The sequence below is a fragment of the Leucoraja erinacea genome, unplaced genomic scaffold (genome assembly GCF_028641065.1).
Source record: "Leucoraja erinacea ecotype New England unplaced genomic scaffold, Leri_hhj_1 Leri_86S, whole genome shotgun sequence".
NCBI lineage: Eukaryota > Metazoa > Chordata > Chondrichthyes > Rajiformes > Rajidae > Leucoraja > Leucoraja erinaceus.
Window position 1 is genome coordinate 204,614 of NW_026576806.1, and position 19,103 is coordinate 223,716.

At 44.2% G+C, this 19,103-nt stretch overlaps 1 protein-coding gene across 1 annotated transcript; it reads right to left on the reverse strand.

Moving 5' to 3' along the window:
• Positions 1 to 3,072: 3,072 nt before the first annotated feature.
• On the reverse strand, positions 3,073 to 6,688 carry LOC129694953 (probable G-protein coupled receptor 139). Its single transcript, XM_055631693.1, has 3 exons — positions 6,601 to 6,688; positions 4,683 to 5,503; positions 3,073 to 3,123 (listed from the first exon to the last, which is right to left on the reverse strand). The coding sequence occupies exons 1-3, from the start codon at positions 6,686 to 6,688 to the stop codon at positions 3,073 to 3,075; spliced, it is 960 nt and encodes a 319-aa protein (XP_055487668.1).
• Positions 6,689 to 19,103: the final 12,415 nt, after the last annotated feature.

Consider the following 19,103-nt stretch of genomic DNA (forward strand, 5'->3'; position numbering starts at 1 on the left):
TACTAACTATTAAGATTAATTATTGGTATTATTAGAATAATTAGTTAAACATACGAACTGTAAACAAGGTATAATCTTGGTATATTATTAATAAAAATTTGCTATGTTTATTCTTTCTTATATATCAGACTAACATTTGATTAATAATTAGCCAAGAGATTAATAGTCTCTCAATAAATGATTACTAATCATTTGGACCAAAATAGTTTTAATATTAATCCCATAAATTACTGAATTGTTTTATTATAGCGTGGAGCTAGTAGTAATACTTGTTTTTAAGGCTGCGGAAGACCTTACTTGGCCAGCCACGCTAGTGTGGCTAACACCAACGACACTATTTCTGGATGTAGTTTCTTTTTTTTCTTGCACACTAATAACTCGTTATATCTTTACTTTTTTTAATCTTATTTAATTACCATCTTAAATTTCATATTAATTATACGTGTTATTTGGGGAGAGAGGTCCAAGAGGAAGATTTATTAAATTTGGAATTAATCTGCCCTGTGTCCGAGTGGAATGTCTGGCTGGCTGTGCTGAGCTATCTGCTCTTTTATAGACCACCATAAGATGCAAGACGTTAATAGAACATCTGGGGGTCATGGAATTACGTTCTGTCGCTGGAATGTTAAGGTTTAATGAACCAATCAAGAGAGATAAAATAATAGCACATTTCAAATCGCTCAACGCAAATATAACAATTCTTCAAGAAACTAATCTTAAAAATGAAGCACAACATATATTGAAAGCAAAACGGATTGCTGAAACATATCACTCTTCATTCTCCCATAAGGCCAGGAGGGTCGCAATTTTAATCCGTAAAAATATACCTTTTAACCACATATCAACTATTGGGGACAATAATGGCAGACATATTATGCTAGTGGGGGAATTATATCTAATAAAAGTGATTCTTCTCAATGTCTATGGACCAAATTTTGATAACCCTTTATTTTTTTAGAACATATTTAATGCGCTTCCAGAACTCACACAGCATAATTTGATAATTGGTGGAGATTTAAATTGTACTCTAGACACTTACCTAGACCGATCATCAATACAAAGAAAAGCAAAATCCAAGACAAGCGAATTATTAAACTCATACATCAATACTACTAATATTAAAGATGTTTGGATAATTTAAAACCCATCTGGAATGGATTATTCATTCTACGCTCCGGTACATAAAACGTATTCATAGATAGATTACTTTTTAGTAGACTCTAACCTTATCCCATTTATTTATAATTCGAAATATCGTAACATTATAATTTCGGAACATGCTCCTTTAACATTTATGGTCAAACTAAGTGGAATGACTGGGAAGCAGACACAATGGAGACTTAACCCTCAAATGTTAAATGATAAAGCATGTTATAAATACCTTACTACATAGATAAGTATGTTTTTCGAGACTAATGACTGCCGTGAAACACCTGCCTCTATTCTATGGGAAACAGTTAAAGCATTTATACGAGGTGCGTTAATCTCTGCGCAAGCTTTTCGTAACCATGCCAAACAACAGACATTGGAAAGGGAGATAAGGCAATTAGAGATGCAAAATGCAATTACGCTCTCCACGACAATTACGCTCTCCACTACATGGTAAATCGTAGGGAATTGAAAAATGCAGGTGAACAGAGGGATGTGGGAATCACTGTGCACAGTTCCCTGAAAGTGGAATCTCATGTAAATAGGGTGGTAAAGAAAGCTTTTGGTGTGCTGGCCTTTATAAATCAAAGCATTGAGTATAGAAGTTGGGATGTAATGTTACATCCACCTACAGACACTATAAACTCAAGCCTTCACGTAACAGAAACTACCAGAAACTTTAAATGAAGCAACAATAATACTCATACCAAAAACGGATATGGACCCGAAAGACCCAAGGTCATATAGAGCAATCGCACTTTTAAACACCGACCAAAAAATATTGACCAACATTTTAGCCCATAGATAGATTTTCGGTGATGGAATAATTTCAACTGGGTGAGAAGTTCTGCACATGGGTTAAGTTATTCTATACCAACCCAACAACTAGAATAACGACAAGTCAAATGTTATCATCAAAATTCGATTTACCTAAAGGTTGCAGGTAAGGATGCCCGTTATCTCCGTTATTTTTCGCCCTTGCTATTGAACCACTTGCAGAAAGTGTTCGAGCACATCCAGAAATATATGGGTCTAATACTAAAAACACATACAATCTATTTATATGCAGATGATGTATTTCTATATATTACAAACCCAGAAATCAGCATTCCAAACTTGTTATATCTAATAACTCAATTTGGTTTATTTTTGGAATGTATCATTAATAGGAATAAAATTGAGATTATGCCAATAACGGAACCAGAGTTATGCATATTGCAACAATCACATTTCAGAATAGTAAATGAAAAATTTAAATACCTAAGAATTTATGTGACCAAGAAATATACTTATTTATTTAAATCAAATGTTATGCCTTTACTTAATAAACTCCATAAGAATATTCAATACTGGAAAACACTATTCATCTCAATGCTTGGAAGAATTAACGCTGTAAAAATGATTTTCCTTCCGCAGTTGCTATACCTTTTTCAGTCAATTCCTATATACATCCCAACAGTTTTTTGTTGACTCCATAATGACAAGTTTCATTTGGAATTATAATTAATATCTCACATTTATAATATATTATTAGACAGTGTGAATCCGCCGACGGAATTATACAGACAAGCATGGGAAAAGGAATTAGTTCAACCTATAACGAAAGAAATTTGGAACGAAAGCCGACAACATATACACCAATGTTCGTTAAATACCAGACATTCTTTAATTCAATTTAAAGTACTATATACACTGCATTTTTCTAAAACAAATTTAACCATATAACAATTACAGCACGGAAACAGGCCATCTCGGCTCTACAAGTCCGTGCCGAACATTTTTTTCCCCTTAGTCCCACCTGCCTGCACTCATACCATGACCCTCCATTCCCTTCTCATACATATGCCTATCCAATTTATTTTTAAATGATACGATTTTGAGCAAAGGTGTTGTGTTACGAGTGTACAAGATTTTTTGATGAGTTCACATATAGAATACAGTTTTCTCCAGCACAGATGAAAAGATGTCAGTAAGCTGCAAAGAGAGCAGAGAAGATTAACAAGGATGACACCAGGATACAAGGACACGAGTTCCAGGGACCGGTTGGGCGGGTAGGCTACCCCTTGGAGCGCAAGGCAATGAAGGTTGATCTTATGAAGGAGTAGAAAATCAAGAAGGAAACATATCGGGTGAATGCACACCGTTTAGTTTGACCCAGAGTGGAGAAATCAAAACCAGAGGACATTGGTTTATGGTAAGTGTGGCAGGATTTGAGAGGAAGCTGAGGGACAAGTCTGACATTGAAAGGGTGATGGATACATGGAACCAGCTGCCGGTGGCGGTAGTTCAGGCAGGTAGAATAACGTCATGTAAACGACATTGGGACAGGCACATGGGTGGGGGAGGGTTTGAGGAATTTGCAGCAAAACCGGGCAGATGAAGCGAGTACCCATGGGTAACTTAGACCAAAGGGACTGTTCCCGCGCTGTTTGGCTTCATGACCCTAACTTAAAGTTAATACCGTTGGGTTATAAGCTACCCATATGGAAGTATGAGGTTTTTCCTGCAGTTACTCGCGGCTTCACTGTGGCAAACGATGGGACTAAGGCCACACAGGTCGAGATGGGAATGTGAAGGGGAATCTTCTTCTTTCGTGTGTCGTGCACAGCCTATAGTTGTAGGCCAATTTGTTCTAATTCATCATGAGTTTGTGCACGTCGGGTTGATTTTTCACAGAGCGAGTGGTGAATCTCTGGAATTCTCGGCCACAGAAGGTAGTTGAGGCCAGTTCATTGACTATATTTAAGAGAGCACTTGTGGCTAAAGGGATCAGGGGGTATGGAGGGAAGGCAGGTACATGATACTGAGTTGGCTGATTATCCATGATCATATTGAATGGCGGTGCAGGCTCGAAGGGCCGAATGGCCTACTCCTGCACATATGTTCTATGTTTCTATGTTTTTTTTTTATGATTGCATTAGTCGAAACTACGTGAGTAGACTACGTGATGGTTGCAAACTTGCACCCGGTGAAAGAGAGTTAATATGGTTGGCAAGCGGAGATCCAGCAAGCTATGTCGGACAGAGAACTTTGTAGCAAAGGTGTACATGAATACATCTCATGAACAATGCCGTTAAAAATATTTACTTCTAAATAGGTAAAATTATTCTGATTTGCATACGATCCACAACACATAAATCCATCAATATTTTTATTGAAATAATGTAGCTGATTTTAGGATCATGACACGACCGGTCTGCAGTGGGCGCTCGGTCCTTTACACATACAGGGAACCCGGTCCAGAAATAGTCAGAATGGTCTCATTCATTCACTTTACTCCCTTCTAAGGCAATCAGCTCGCATCGTTTCAGTCCGGGGACAGTTGTTCGAAACATTCAACATGACTACCTTATTGCAACATTCCCAGGCCAGGAGTGTATCTAATTCAGCTCGTAATTGGCGCTGCAGCTATGGTTACCCCGTTAACCGCGTCGTTAACAATTACACAATACATATAATCCAATTTATTTTCTAACAATCTTAAGACACGCTGTGAATGGACACCTGATTGCATTCTTCAGTTCGTCTCTGACCTTAGACTGGGTCACCACATAAATACACGAGTTCGTGCACGAACTCAGAATTTTAAGCATGTTCCCGGCTGCATTTGCCATTGATAAGGGATGAGCCCAGTTTGGGACATAGTGTATGTTGGCAATATGCGTATAAATAAAGGTAATCACGTCCGTCAGCCACAGGAGAATGAAACTGCCGGACACACAGAAGAGTAAAATGATCGATTTCTTTCGACTCTCCATTTCCGGGTCCTCCTGTTTTTCGCCACTGGCGTGAGCGCGGAGCTTCCTGCGGGCTCGGTTCGCCACCATGATCGATTTGACCGTCAGGATATTAAGCGACACAATAATGAAAAACGGAAGCAGAGGGGTTAAAATGTTGTGAATCCAAGCGAAAGCAAGCCATCCAGGGTGGGAAAAATATTCCGGCTTTTCCATGCATCCAACGGGCTGGTATATTTCATAAGAATAAAATGCAAAGTAGTAGGGGATGTTCCGTATTAAACTCACAACATACACTGTTGCTATCGCCACCCTGGCGATTCTTACCGTGCAGTACCGGGTCTTGAAGTCCTGGCAACAAATGGCCACAAAGCGATCAAATGTAAAAGCGACAGTTAACCAGACTGAGCAGTCCAGGGACACATAAGCCACCACGTATTGTAGGGTGCATGCAATAGTGTGTGTGTACCGAAAAATCGCAGCGTAAAGGTAAAATATCGCCACGTTGCAGAAGACGGCCAATAGATCTGCTGCCGCCATCGCCACCATATAGTGGGTGATGCATCGAGACAGCCCGCACTTTCCTCGTCCAATAACGATAATCGCCACTAAATTACCTGTGAGGACATGAACAGATGCAGCTTTTGAATCTGGTCATCATGTACAAGGTGCTCTCAATGATGCTGATCATGGTACAGCCCCGACCCCCACTGCTGTCCTGCGGTATGGCAGCCACCCGAGAAAAATGTCCATTCACCTTGAGATCCAGAATAGATCACGTCCGTCGGGTCAATTACAATTAAACAACAAGTAGGTGCTATAATACGAGGCGAAGGGCTCAACATAGAAAACCAAGCCCACCGCTAAACTATTATCTAAACTGATGATACCAACTTATGCTAAGGACCATATGCAACAATCAGATTCCTGCGTGTTAACAAGCGCATAAGAAACATTGGTGGTGTAGATGCAAGCATATCAATGAATTTATCAGGTGGCACCTCCCGTCACTGGTGTTTCGTCAAGGTAGGCCCACGACACATCGGGAACGCTCGACAAGTGGTTATATGAGCAGGTAACCCCCTCATATCTGCTCTCACAAGCCATGCAACAAACATCTACTAAACAGAGGAAGCTGCTGATTAATTTACTATAACAAATGCGAAAACACTCACATACAATCTTTCACCTATCTCATAACGACACAACTATCAACATGGCATAAACTGGGATACACTTACACTGAATACATTTTCAAATAAATATATTGTGAATGTGGAGTTGTGGAAAGTGTGCAATTGGCATGTGTATCGAATGATCAAATTCTTACATGCAGTCGCAAACTGGCTTGAACTTTATACAACACATCACATTGGGAGCCGCGCAGGTACCGCCAACTGCGCCTCTTTCTGAAACATTCCGAGTGTTTCATCTCCCCCTCCCATCGGCGACCCCCTGCAGTTCACCGTTCGCATCAAGCGCAGACAACCCGCAACGCTTACTCAAACTGACATCTCCTAACCGGTATCTAATAACACAGTACACAATATGCAACTTCTGGAAGTAAACTTAGCGACCTGCTGTGGAGTATTTGTGCGGCAGAAAATATAGATTGATAAACCCCGGTCAAATCTTAACTCTCCTGTCCGGAAGGAACATTTGCAAAATACAACCCTTCAACGCTGTTAAATGGCAAGTAGATGCAACAACTTACTGAGCAGTCCGATTACTGTAATGCTGTAATTAAAGTAATATTTGACATTTAAAAGTGTACGTATCCGCTGCCAGTCACTAACCGCCATCGCTGATGACGGATGGACATAAATATGTCGCCTTTACCGACAAGGGTCCCAGGTAGATCGTCAGTGCCAATAGCTCATGGTCCCCGCTCGCGTTTATTTATACCTCACGAAATTCTGATGTTGTCAATTACATTTCTCCCAGCTGCACATTAATTCTGCTACTTTAAACCAGTTGTGAAATTCTGTTTATCTGGTATTTCTGAAATGCCTCATGAGATTGCCCTGAGTTTGTTTTTTACATCTGTCAACACCTGCTCAGCCTGTTCTGTATCTAAGTTTTAAGTTTTCAACAGGGAAACACACAAGGGAAGGATGCAAGGACGCCAACAACGATCTTAGAGTCATCGAGCGAGTAAGCAGACCCTTCCGCCCAACGCTCAAGCTGACCAATATGCCCATCATTGCTGGTCCCATTTCAAAGGTTTCACTCGTTGTTTATTGTCCGTCTACCAATTAAGGTACAGTGATATCCGTATTAACATACAGCCATTACAATAAAAACACAACAAGACACACAACTACATAAAAGTTAACATAAACATCCACCACAGCGGACTCCCCATATTCCTCACTGTGATGGAAGGCAATATAGTTCAAACTTCTTGACTCTTTATTATTCCGCGGTTGGGGCAGTCGAACCCACCCGTCCGGGCCATCGAAGCTCCACATAAACAAGCTAAATGACACTAAAACATACATTTAACACAAACTGTTAAAACAACGAAGAAAGAAACATATCAACATAGAAAATGGGTGCAGGAGTGGGCCATTCGGCCCTTCGAGCCTGCACCGTCATTCAATATGATCATGGCTGATCATCCAACTAAGTATCCTGTACCTGCTTTCTCGCCATACCCTTTTATCCCCTTAGCCGCAAGGGCCACTTCTAACTCCTTCTTAAATATAGCCAATGAACTGGCCTCAACTACATTCTGTGGCAGATAATTCCAGAGATTCACCACTCACCGCGTAAACATGTTTTGCTCATCTCAGTCCTAAAATATTTCCCCTTTATCTTCATACCCCTTGTTCTGGACTTCCCCAACATCGGGAACAAACTTCCTGCATCTAGCCTGTTCAACCCTTTAAAAATGTTGTGAGTTTCTAGAAGATACCCCCTCAATCTTCTAAATTCTAGCGAGTACAACCCGGGTCTATCCAGTCTTTCTTCATATGAAAGTCCTCACATCCCAGGAATCAGTCTGCTGAACCTTCCCTGTACTCCATCTGTGGCAAGAATGTCCTTCCTCTGATTGGGAGACCAAAATTGTACGCAATACTCCAGGTGTGGTCTCACCAAGACCATATACAACTGCAGTAGAACCTCCCTGCTCCTATACTCAAATCATATAACCATATAACCATATAACAAATACAGCACGGAAACATGCCATCTCGACCCTTCTAGTCCGTGCCGAACACATAATCTCCCCTAGTCCCACATACCTGCGCTCAGACCATAACCCTCCATCCCCTTCCCATCCATATAACCATCCAATTTATTTTTAAATGATAAAAACGAACCTGCCTCCACCACCTTCACTGGAAGCTCATTCCACACAGCTACCACTCTCTGAGTAAAGAAGTTCCCCCTCATGTTACCCCTAAACTTCAGTCCCTTAATTCTCTTGTCATGTCCCCTTGTTTGAATCTTCCCTACTCTCAGTGGGAAAAGCTTTTCCACGTCAACTCTGTCTATCCCTCTCATCATTTTAAAAACCTCTATCAAGTCCCCCCTTAACCTTCTGCGCTCCAAAGAATAAAGCCCTAACTTGTTCAACCTTTCTCTGTAACTTAGTTGCTGAAACCCAGGCAACATTCTAGTAATCTCCTCTGTACTCTCTCTATTTTGTTGACATCCTTCCTATAATTAGGCGACCAAAATTGTACACCATACTCCAGAATTGGCCTCACCAATGCCTTGTACAATTTTACAATTTGACATCCCAACTTCTATACTCAATGCTCTGATTTATAAAGGCCAGCACACCAAAAGCTTTCTTTACCACCCTATCTACATGAGATTCCACTTTCAGGGAACTTGATTTGTCCTGCCAAGATGTAGCACCCCACACTTATCAGCATTAAACTCCATCTGCCATCTTTCAGCCCACTCTTCCAACTGGCATAAATCTCTCTGTAGACTTTGAAACTCTACTTCATTACCCGCAACCCCACCTATCTTAGTATCATCTGCATACTTACTAATCCAATTTACCACACCATCATCCAGATCATTGATGTACATGACAAACAACAGTGGACCCAACACAGATCCCTGTGGCACCCCACTCGTCACTGGCCTCCAACCTGACAAACAGCCATTCACCATAGCATTCAAAGCAATCATTTTGCTATGAATGCTAACATACCATTCGTTTCCTTCACTGCCTGTTGCACCTACTTTCAATGACTGGTGCATACATAGAAACATAGAAACATAGAAAATAGGTGCAGCAGTAGGCCATTCGGCCCTTCGAGCCTGCACCGGCATTCAATATGATCATGGCTGATCATCCAACTCAGTGTAGTGTACCTGCCGTCTCTCCATACCCCCTGATCAATTTATACATAATGGCCACATCTAACTCCCTCTTAAATATAGCCAATGAATTGGCATCAACTACCTTCTGTGGCAGATAATTCCAGATATTCACCACTGTCTGTGTGAAAAATGTTCTTCTAATCACGGCCCTAAAAGATTCCCCCCATCCATAAACTGTGACCCCTTGTTCTGGACTTCCCCAACATCGGGAACAATCGTCCTGCATCTAGCCTGGTAGATGCCGGAAGATTGTAAATTTGTAAGTTTAAACATTTTGTAAGTTTCCATAAGATCCCCCCGCAATCTTCTAAATTCTAGCGAGTACAAGCCGAGTCTATCCATGCTCTCTTCATATGAAGGTCCTGACATCCCAGGAATCAGTCTGCTGAACCTCCTATGTACTCCCTCTATGGCAATAGTGTACTTTCTCAGATTAGGAGACCCAAACGGTATGCAACACTCCAGGTGTGGTATCACCAAGACTATCCACAACTGCAGTAGAACCTCCCTGCTTCTATACTCAAATCATTTTGCTATGAATGCTAACATACCATTTGCTTTCTTCACTGCCTGCTGCACCTGCATGCCTACTTTCAATAACTGGTGTACCATGACACACAGGTCTCGTTGCATCTCCCCTTTTCCTAATCGGCCACCATTCAGATAATAGTCTAGTTTCCTGTTATTGCCACCAAAGTGGATAACCCCACATTTATCCACATTATACTGCATCTGCCATGCATTTGCCCACTCACCCAGCCTATCCAAGTCACCTTGCAGCATCCAGGCTTCCTCCTCACAGCTTACACTGCCCTCTTTCATTAAATTCCCTCGTCCAAATCATTAATATATATTGTAAATAGCTGGGGTCCCAGCACTGAGCCCTGCGGTACCTCACTGGTCACTGCCTTCCATTCGGAAAAGGATCCGTTTACTCCTACTCTTTGCTTCCTGTCTGCCTGCCAGTTCTCTATCCACATCAATATTGAACCCCCAATACCGTGTGCTTTAAGTTTCTATACTAATCTCTTATGTGGGACCTTGGCTAAAGCCTTCTGAATGTGCAGATATAACACATCTACTGGTTCTCCATTCTCCACTCTACTCGTTACATCCACGAAAAATTATATAAGATTCGTCAGACATGATTTACCTTTCATAAATCGATGCTGACTTTGTCCAATTATTTCACCACTTTCCAAATGTGCTGCTATCAAATCTTTAATAACCGATTCTAGCAGCTTCCCCACTACCGACGTTAGACTAACTGGTATGTAATTCCCCGTTCTCCCTCTCCCTCCTTTTTTAATTCCCCCTTTTCTCTCTCCGTCCAATCCTCAGGAACTACTCCAGAGTCTAAAGAGTTTTGAAAAATTATCACTAATGCATCCACTATTTCTGGGGCTACTTCGTTAAGTACTCTGGGATGCAGCCTATCAGGCCCTGAGGATTTATCGGCCTTTAATTCATTCAATTTACCTAACACCACTTCCCGGCTAACCTAGATTTCACTCAGTTCCTCCATCTCATTTGACCCCCGATCCCCTGCTATTTCCTCTGGCATATTATTTATGTCTTCCGTAGTGAAGATAGAACCAAAGTGGTTATTCAACTTGTCTGCCATGTCCTGGTCCCCCATGATCAATTCACCTGTTCACATATCTATAAAAACTTTTGCAGTCCGTTTTTATGTTCGTTGCCAGATTTCTTTCATAACCTTTTTTTCCCATTTACTAATTAAGCCCTTTGTCCTCCTCTGTTGGACTCTGAATTTCTCCAAGTCCTCTGGTATGCTGCTTTTACTGGCTAATTTGTATGTTTCATCTTTTTTTTGATACTATCCCTGATGTCCCTTGTTATCCAAGGATGCACTACCTTCCCTAATGTATTATTTTGCCAAACTGGGATGAACAATTTTTGTAGTCCATCCATGCAGACGTTAAATGCCTTCAATTGCCTATCCACAGTCAACCCTTGAATAATCAATTGCCAGTCTATATTGGCCAATTCACGTCTCATACCCTCAAAGTTCCCTTTCTTTAAGTTCAGAACCCTTGTTTCTGAATTAATTATGTCACTCTCCATCGTAAAGAAGAACTCAACCATATTATGGTCACTATTGCCCAAGGGGCAATGCACAACAAGACTTAACTAACCCTTCCTCATTACTCAATACCCAGTCTAGAATAGCCTGCTCGCTCGTTGGTTACTCTACATGTTGCTTTAGAAAACTATCCCGCATACATTACAAGAAATCATCTTCCTCAGCACCCCTGCCAATTTTATTCACCCAATCTATATGTAGATTGAAGTCACCCATTATAACTCTTTTAGCTTTGTTGCACGCATTTCTAATTTCCTGTTTGATGCCATCGCCAACTCCACTACTACTGTTAGGTGGCCTTTACAAGAGTCAAGACAAGAGTCAATTTAATTGTCATTTGACCCCTTGAGGTCCAAACGAAATGCCGTTTCTGCAGCCATACATTACAAACAAATAGACCCAAGACACAACATAATTTACAATTTACATTTACATCTCTCCACTGCACTCCCCCCCCCCCCCCCCCCGATGTCAGAGTCAAAGTCAAAGCCCCCGGCTGGCGATGGCGATTGTCCCGCGGCCATTAAAGCCACGCCGGGTGGTGCAAGATCGCTCACCGGGTCTTGATGTTGGAGCCCCCGGCGTGCGCTCGCAGAGTCCCGCGGCCATTCCAAGCCGCGCGGGGCGGTGATGTTAGGCCCCGCTCCAGGAGCTCTTCGACCCCGCAACTCGGGCGGGAGAAGTCGCCGTTGCGAGAGCCCTGAAAAGCGGTCTCCCTCCAGGGACTCCCGGTGCCGCCGTCCGCAGACCCCAGTTGCAGCCTCCGAATCAGCATCAGCATCAGCATCAGCAGCAGCAGCAGCAGCAGCAGCAGCAGCAGCAGCAGCAGCAGCAGCAGCAGCAGCGCTCCACCACCGCTCCACCCGCTCTGGACTCGGCCAGCTTCGCGACGATGAGGTGAGTCGGCACCAGAGTCCCCGGTCTTCTTCTGTTGGAGGACGCTCCTCATTGCAGCCCCGACGACAACGGAGACCCGACAAGAAAAGGTCGGGTCTCCCGTGCAGGGAGAGATTTAAAAGTATCATAGTCATTAATAGCTATCTGCACATTCATCTCATCCACCTTATTACGAATGCTCCTTGCATTGAGACAAAAGCCTTCAGGCTTGTTTTTACTACACTCTTACCCCTTATACTATTATGCTGAAAAGTGGCCCTTTTTGATTTTTGCCCTGATTTGCCGGCCAGCCGCGTTTACTTTTCACCTTGCTACCTATTGCTTATACGCTCACTTTACAACCCTCTGTCTCTACGCTCACACATTTAAGAAACCCTGTCTCTTTAACTCCATCCTCCACTATCCCATTCGACACCCCACGCCCCTTATTCAGTTTAAAACCACCCCTGTAGCAGTGGCAAACCTGCCTGCCAGAATGCCTGTCACACACCTGTTAAGATGCAATCCGTCCCTTTTGTTCAGTCCCCCCTTACCCCAAAACAGGTACATGACAGGTGTGTCTTGCAGTTTGCCAGACACCATTGCAAAGCGACTAGCAGGGTCCTCCACAGTTTTCTCTGGTTCGAACATAACGTTCTTACGAATCAGGATAGCAGTACCTCTAGCCCTATCTTTCAATTTCGAGTGAAATAAGTGGCTAATCCAGCCTCTCTTAAGGTGTGTTACCTCCCTGTTGCGATGGTGGGTCTCTTGAATAAAAAATATATCGCCTTTGAGCTGTTGCAAGTGGGCCAGGATCCTGTCAGTCTTGGTAGGACTCCCCCACCCTCACGTTCCACGAAACAAATCTAAGAGTATCGTTTGTGTTGGCCATACTTAGCTATATCCAAGCGAGTGGGCAGAGCGCTGTAGTACTGCAAGTGGAGACGGAAGAGCGCATCGAAGCCGGCTGCCGAGTGTGGGGATGTGGGGGGGGGGGGGGGGGGGGGGGGGGGAGTAAGTAATTAAAAAAAGGATACATACACACGTACAAACACAACAAACAAGTGGGACAAATATCACTTAACCATCTTTCAAAGCTGAGTCCCGGACCTGAGATCCCCCATGTCCCAACTGAACCTTGTGTGCCCATTGCACCAAGGTGCATTGTCCTCGCATCCGCATGGAGATATCCGATCTTAACTCCCAATATTTCCACCTCCCAAAGCAACAAAATCGCTAGCGCTCGGCCTTGTTGATTATACTAGACCCCTGTCTTGAAATGTATGAGGCTGGTAAGAATCCACCACGATTCGTGGCTATTTTATACCAACTTTTCCATATAATGCTTATGTGTAATCATACTTGAAAGGCTCTTCAACTGCACATGCTACAAAATTGGGCTTAAGGGAACCACTTTGTGGTTCGTGATCTGGTCGCTGCTTTCTTGTTTTTAGCAGCTGGCTGCTAACGCTGCTGTCAATGGTGTTTAAATATTTATGGGTAGTTATAAAACTTAGGCTGAACTATAATAAAAGTTGGAGGTGAACAGGTCGGGAGCGTGGAAAAGTGCGACTACTCCAACATGCCGCCCCCAGCTGCTCACATCCACTTACTCTCCTAGTTGCATCCTCAAAAATCTCCAGAACATTAGTCAAGCATGATTTTCCTTTCCTAAAACCATGCTGACCAACCAACCGCTCTCCAACTTCAACTACTATCCAAATGTACCGCTATTTGACCTTTTATAATTGACCCCAGCATCTTCCCGTCCCCCCGTCCCCCCTTGTTCGATCCTGACTACGCGTGCTGCCTGTTCAGAATGTGTCCACTCTCGCTGTGACCACGTGGATTTTCCCTGGGTACTTTAGTTTCCTTCCACACTTCAATGAAGTGTAGGTTTGTAGGTTATTTAAACTGGGTTAACAAAAATAGTGAGAACGGTTGATTGTTGGTTGGCGCGGACTCAGTGGGTGGAAGAGCACGTTACCATGCTGTATAACTAATCTAAATTGATCTAAGATAAACAACACTAAACAAAAATAAAATTAACTAAAATGCACTAAACTGAACGGCACTAAACTTAACTAAACTGAACTACACTAATTTAAACTTAGTTGCATTGCACTGAACTGTTCTAAAACAAACTGCGCTAAACTCAACTGCACTAATCTGAACAGCATTAAACAAAACGAAACTATAAATAAATAATCCAAACGCAAATGCACTAAATTAAACTAAACCAAATTAAACTAAACTGAACTGTGCTAAACTACACAAAACTAAACGACACTAAACTAATTTAAAGTCCACTGAACCTAACTTGACCCAACACAACTCAACACATTTCAACCCAACTTAACCCAACCCAACTTAACTTAACGTAACTCAACTCCACTCCACCACACTCAAATTAACTCACATCAAGTCCACCACACTCAAATTAACTCAACTCAACTCAAATCAACTCAACTCAACACTACTCAACTCAACACAACTCTACTCAACTCACTCAACGCAAGTCAACTCAAGTCACCTCAACTCAACACTACTCAACTCAACACTACTCAACTCAACACAACTCAACTCAACTCAACTCAACTCAACTCAACTCAACTCAACTCAACTCAACTCAACTCAACTCAACTCAACACTACTCAACTCAATTAAAGTCAACTTTTCTCATCTCAACTCAACTCAACCCAAGTAAACTCAACTCAGCCCAACACAACCAAACTCAAATTATTATCTGGACTCCGACCATCGGGTCCGCTGACCCGCGCCACTGGACTCCGACCATCGGGTCCGTTGACCCTCGCCACTGGACTCCGACCATCGGGTCCGTTGACCCGCACAACTGGACTCCGACCATCGGATCGGTTGACCCGCGCCACTGGACTCCGACCATCGGGTCCGGTGGCCCGCGCCACTCCACCCCTCTCCAGCAACCCACAGCCGTCGCCTTACCTGGAGCCGGGACTCTACACTGGGCCTGGAGCCTCCACGCTGCTCACTCCCTCTCTCCTGGTCTCCACTCCACTGGGTCCCAGTGCCCGTCTGCCCAGCCTTGCTAACCTCAGTGGCTGTTCCACTGACTGACTTCATCCCCTTCACCACCAACTTCCATCCGGCACTCCAATACACCTGGACCATTTCCGGCACTTCCCTACCATTCCTTGACCTCGCCATCTCCATCGCAGGGGACAGACTTCTGACCGACATACACTACAAACCAACTGACTGACATGGCCATCTGGACTACATGTCTTCCCACCCTGCCCACTGTAAAGACTCCATCCCCTACTCCCGATTCCTCCGCCTACGCCACATATGTTCCCAGCATGAGACATTCCATACCAGGGCATCGGAAATGTCCTCGTTCTTCAGGGAACGGGGATTCCCCTCCGCCACCATAGATGAGGCTCGGACCAGTGTTTCATCCATACCCCGCAACACTGCTCTCTCTCCCCATCCCCGCACTCGCAACAAGGGCAGAGTCTCCCTGGTCCTCACCTTTCACCCCACCAGCCGGCAAATACAACAGATAATCCTCCGCCATTTCCGCCACCTCCAACGTGACCACACCACTCGCCACATCTTCCCATCTCCCCCTATGTCTGCCTTCCGCAAAGACCGTTCCCTCCGCAACTCCCTTGTCAATTCTTCCCTTCCCTCCCGTACCACCCCCTCCCCGGGCACTTTCCGTTGCAACTGCAAGAAATGCAACACCTGTCCCCTCACCTCCCCCCTCGGCTCCATTCAAGGACCCAAGCAGTCGTTCCAGGTGCGACTAAGGTTCACCTGTATCTCCTCCAACCTCATATACTGCATCCGCTGCTCTAGATGTCAGCTGATTTACATCGGGGAGACTAAGCGGAGGTTGGGCGATCGTTTCGCAGAACACCTCCGCTCAGTCCGCAATAACCTACCTGAACTCCCGGTGGCTCAGCACTTCAACTCCCCCTCCCATTCCCAATCCGACCTCTCTGTCCTGGGTCTCCTCCATTGCCAGAGTGAGCAACACCGGAAATTGGAGGAACAGCACCTCATATTCCGCCTGGGTAGCTTCCGTCCTGATGGCATGAACGTTGAATTCTCCCTATTTTGCTAGCCCTCGCTGTCTCCTCCCCTTCCTTAACCCTCGAGCTGTCTCATCCCCCCCGCCCCTCGGGATCCTCCTCCTCCTTTTTTTTTCCTTCCCCCCCCCCCCCCCCCCCCCCCCCCCCATCAGTCTGAAGGAGGGGTTTCGGCCCGAAACGTCGCCAATTTCCTTCGCTCCATAGATGCTGCTGCACCCGCTGAGTTTCTCCAGCAATTTTGTGTACCTTCAATTTAATATCCGCAGTGTTGAATGCTAGGATTCCTGCTTAATTTATTATCCCTTCACTCCATGAATAGCCAAACGTGAGAGAATTCTCTCTGACAGTGTTTCTGCTGGCAGGCCGTCGACATGAAATATTAAACTTCGTCCTGTGGCCTTCTGCATTTAAAAAAAAAATTGACTGTCACCTGTCCTTCCGTGTTTTGTGAAAACAGTGAAGAATAAATTGAACCACAATAAATTTACCATTGCCACCATCGTCATCATATCAAGATCACGATTAGTATCCTGTTGGAGAAACAGACTGGCGTGAATGATGTTTGCAGGATTTAATTCAGAAACGACCATTTTAACTCAGTCGGCTACAGTTTATTTATCATCCAAGGAATCTTGGAGAATGACCCCTCATGACTTCCTCAATGATTCTCTGGTCTGAAGATTTGATTTGATTTCATTTATTGGCATTGTCTTCAATTAAGAGACACCGAAATTATTTCTCCCTTATTCACACAAATAATAATAAATAAGTAAATAAAAAACACAAAAAAAAAACAGAACACAGTAGGCCACAACACAAACATCTCCACAGCGGGACCAAAGTTCCCCATTGTGAGGGAAGGAACCAAAGTCCAGTCAGACTCCTCAACGATTATCCCCAATATTAACCCGTGGTCGGGGCCTCCCGAATACCCCGCAGTCGCCGCTACGGATTTCGAACGCGAGAACATCATCAGCGGCCTGGAAATCTGAATCGGCCACCTTCCACCGATGTCCACAGGCCGCGCTGGGCGGAGATTCGCACTAGCGACCCCCCGGCAAAAGGTCCCTGGACTACGCGATGTCGATGTCGATTTCAGCGCCGCCTGCGTTGGGAGCTCCGCACCTTCAGCTCCGTGATGTTGGAGCAGCGGCCCAACATCCGGGGTTCCAAGGGGCGATCCACGTAAGGCCTTGCCCGCACCGCACCGCAATGTTTCCAGCGCCTCGCCGCCGCTGCTGAATCTCTAGTCCGGTCCGGCAGGAAAGGCCGCGCAAATCCAGTTAGTAGGCCGCGAGAAGGGGGTCGATGGCGCGACTCAGATAACAGTCGCATCCTCGTCAGGAAGTGACTGAAGGACGGTTCCCCCCTGCCATTCCCTTCCCCCTTACTGACCCCCCCCCCCCCCCCCCCCCCCCCAAAAAAAAACACACTTTAAACATAACAAAAACAAAACCAAAAAAAAAAAAACAACCAGACCCATATTTGGGTACCTTGAGCATGTCTTTTACTATCATTCTTTATATCCCTGGCCATCTTCCCTTCATACTTCATCTTTTCAGCCCGTATTGCCCGTTTTGTTTCCTTCTGTTGCCCTATAAAAGTCTCCCATCCTCTCGCTTCAGGCTACTCTTTGCTGTGTTATACATCTTTTCTTTTAGTTTTATTCTATCCCTAACTTCTCTTGTCAGCCACGATTGCCTCCTACTTCCTTTAGAATATCTTTCCTTTTTTGGAATGAAATTATCCTGCGTCTTCCGGATTATGTCCAGAAATTCCTGCCATTGCTGTTCCACCGCCATTCCTGCTAGGATCCCTTTCCAATCTACTTTGGCCAGCTCCCCTCTCATGCCTTCATAGTCCCCTTTGTTCAACTGCATCACTGCCACTTCCGATTGAACATTATCCTTCTCAAATTGCAGATTAAAACTAATCATATTATGATCACTACCACCAAGCGGTTCCTTTACCTCAAGTTCTCTTCATCATATCTGGTTCATTGCACCACACTAAATCCAGAATTGCCTTTTCTCTGGTCGACTCCATTACAAGCTATTCTAAGAATCCATCTCGGAAGCATTCTACAAACTCTCTTTCTTGGTGTCCTGAACCAAGCTTATTTTCCAAGTCTAACTGCATATTGAGTAACCCAACCAGGACATCATAAGCCCTAACCAGTCCCCTATGATTAAGGTATCCAAATATGGGAATGGTGGATGTGTGCTGCAGCCAGAAGGCAAGTAGCAGCCCCTTTAGATATTTGAACAGAGGAAGCAACCTCACACACACCTCATATACGTGAAACACAGACTCCTCCAGTCCGCAAAACTGGCAGACGGCTGGCAAGTCTGTGAAACACGATAGAAACCGATTACATGGGACTCATTCATGAAGTACTCTCTACCCCCAGGTATCCGATACAAAGGGGGAGAATCCCTGCGTCGAGGGACCTCCACTGGGGGGGGGGGGGGGGGGGGGGGGCTTTCATGGACTAAAGACACAATGCATAAACCTCGCATTCCCGTGTCATTTACAACCCCTGCCCTCCACGAAGAACCAACCGTGAGTGAATTAGGATTATCTCACTGGCGGGAAGTCTACTGGTATGTCGTCTATATGAAACATTAACCCTGGTCCTTCTACGTTACTCGAACATTGGCTATCACCTGTACTTCAGTGTTTTGGAAATAAAATGAAGAATATATTCAACAACAATTAATTTACATTGATGGAGAATGAAAATGTAGGATACTATGTTCTCAGATTTGGACCACACCCTTCCAACCTAGAAATACATCCCATAGTCCGGAG

What these genes read in the sequence shown, in the direction of transcription:
- LOC129694953 (XM_055631693.1), bottom strand. Translation starts at nt 6,688, where the DNA reads ATGGCGGTTAGTGACTGGCAGCGGATACGTACACTTTTAAATGTCAAA. An exon ending in TACAGTAATCGGACTGCTCA is followed by an intron (nt 5,504 to 6,600) that starts GTAAGTTGTTGC and finishes ATGTCCTCACAG; the next exon opens with GTAATTTAGTGGCGATTATC. An exon ending in ATGTGGTGACCCAGTCTAAG is followed by an intron (nt 3,124 to 4,682) that starts GTCAGAGACGAA and finishes CTCTCTTTGCAG; the next exon opens with CTTACTGACATCTTTTCATC.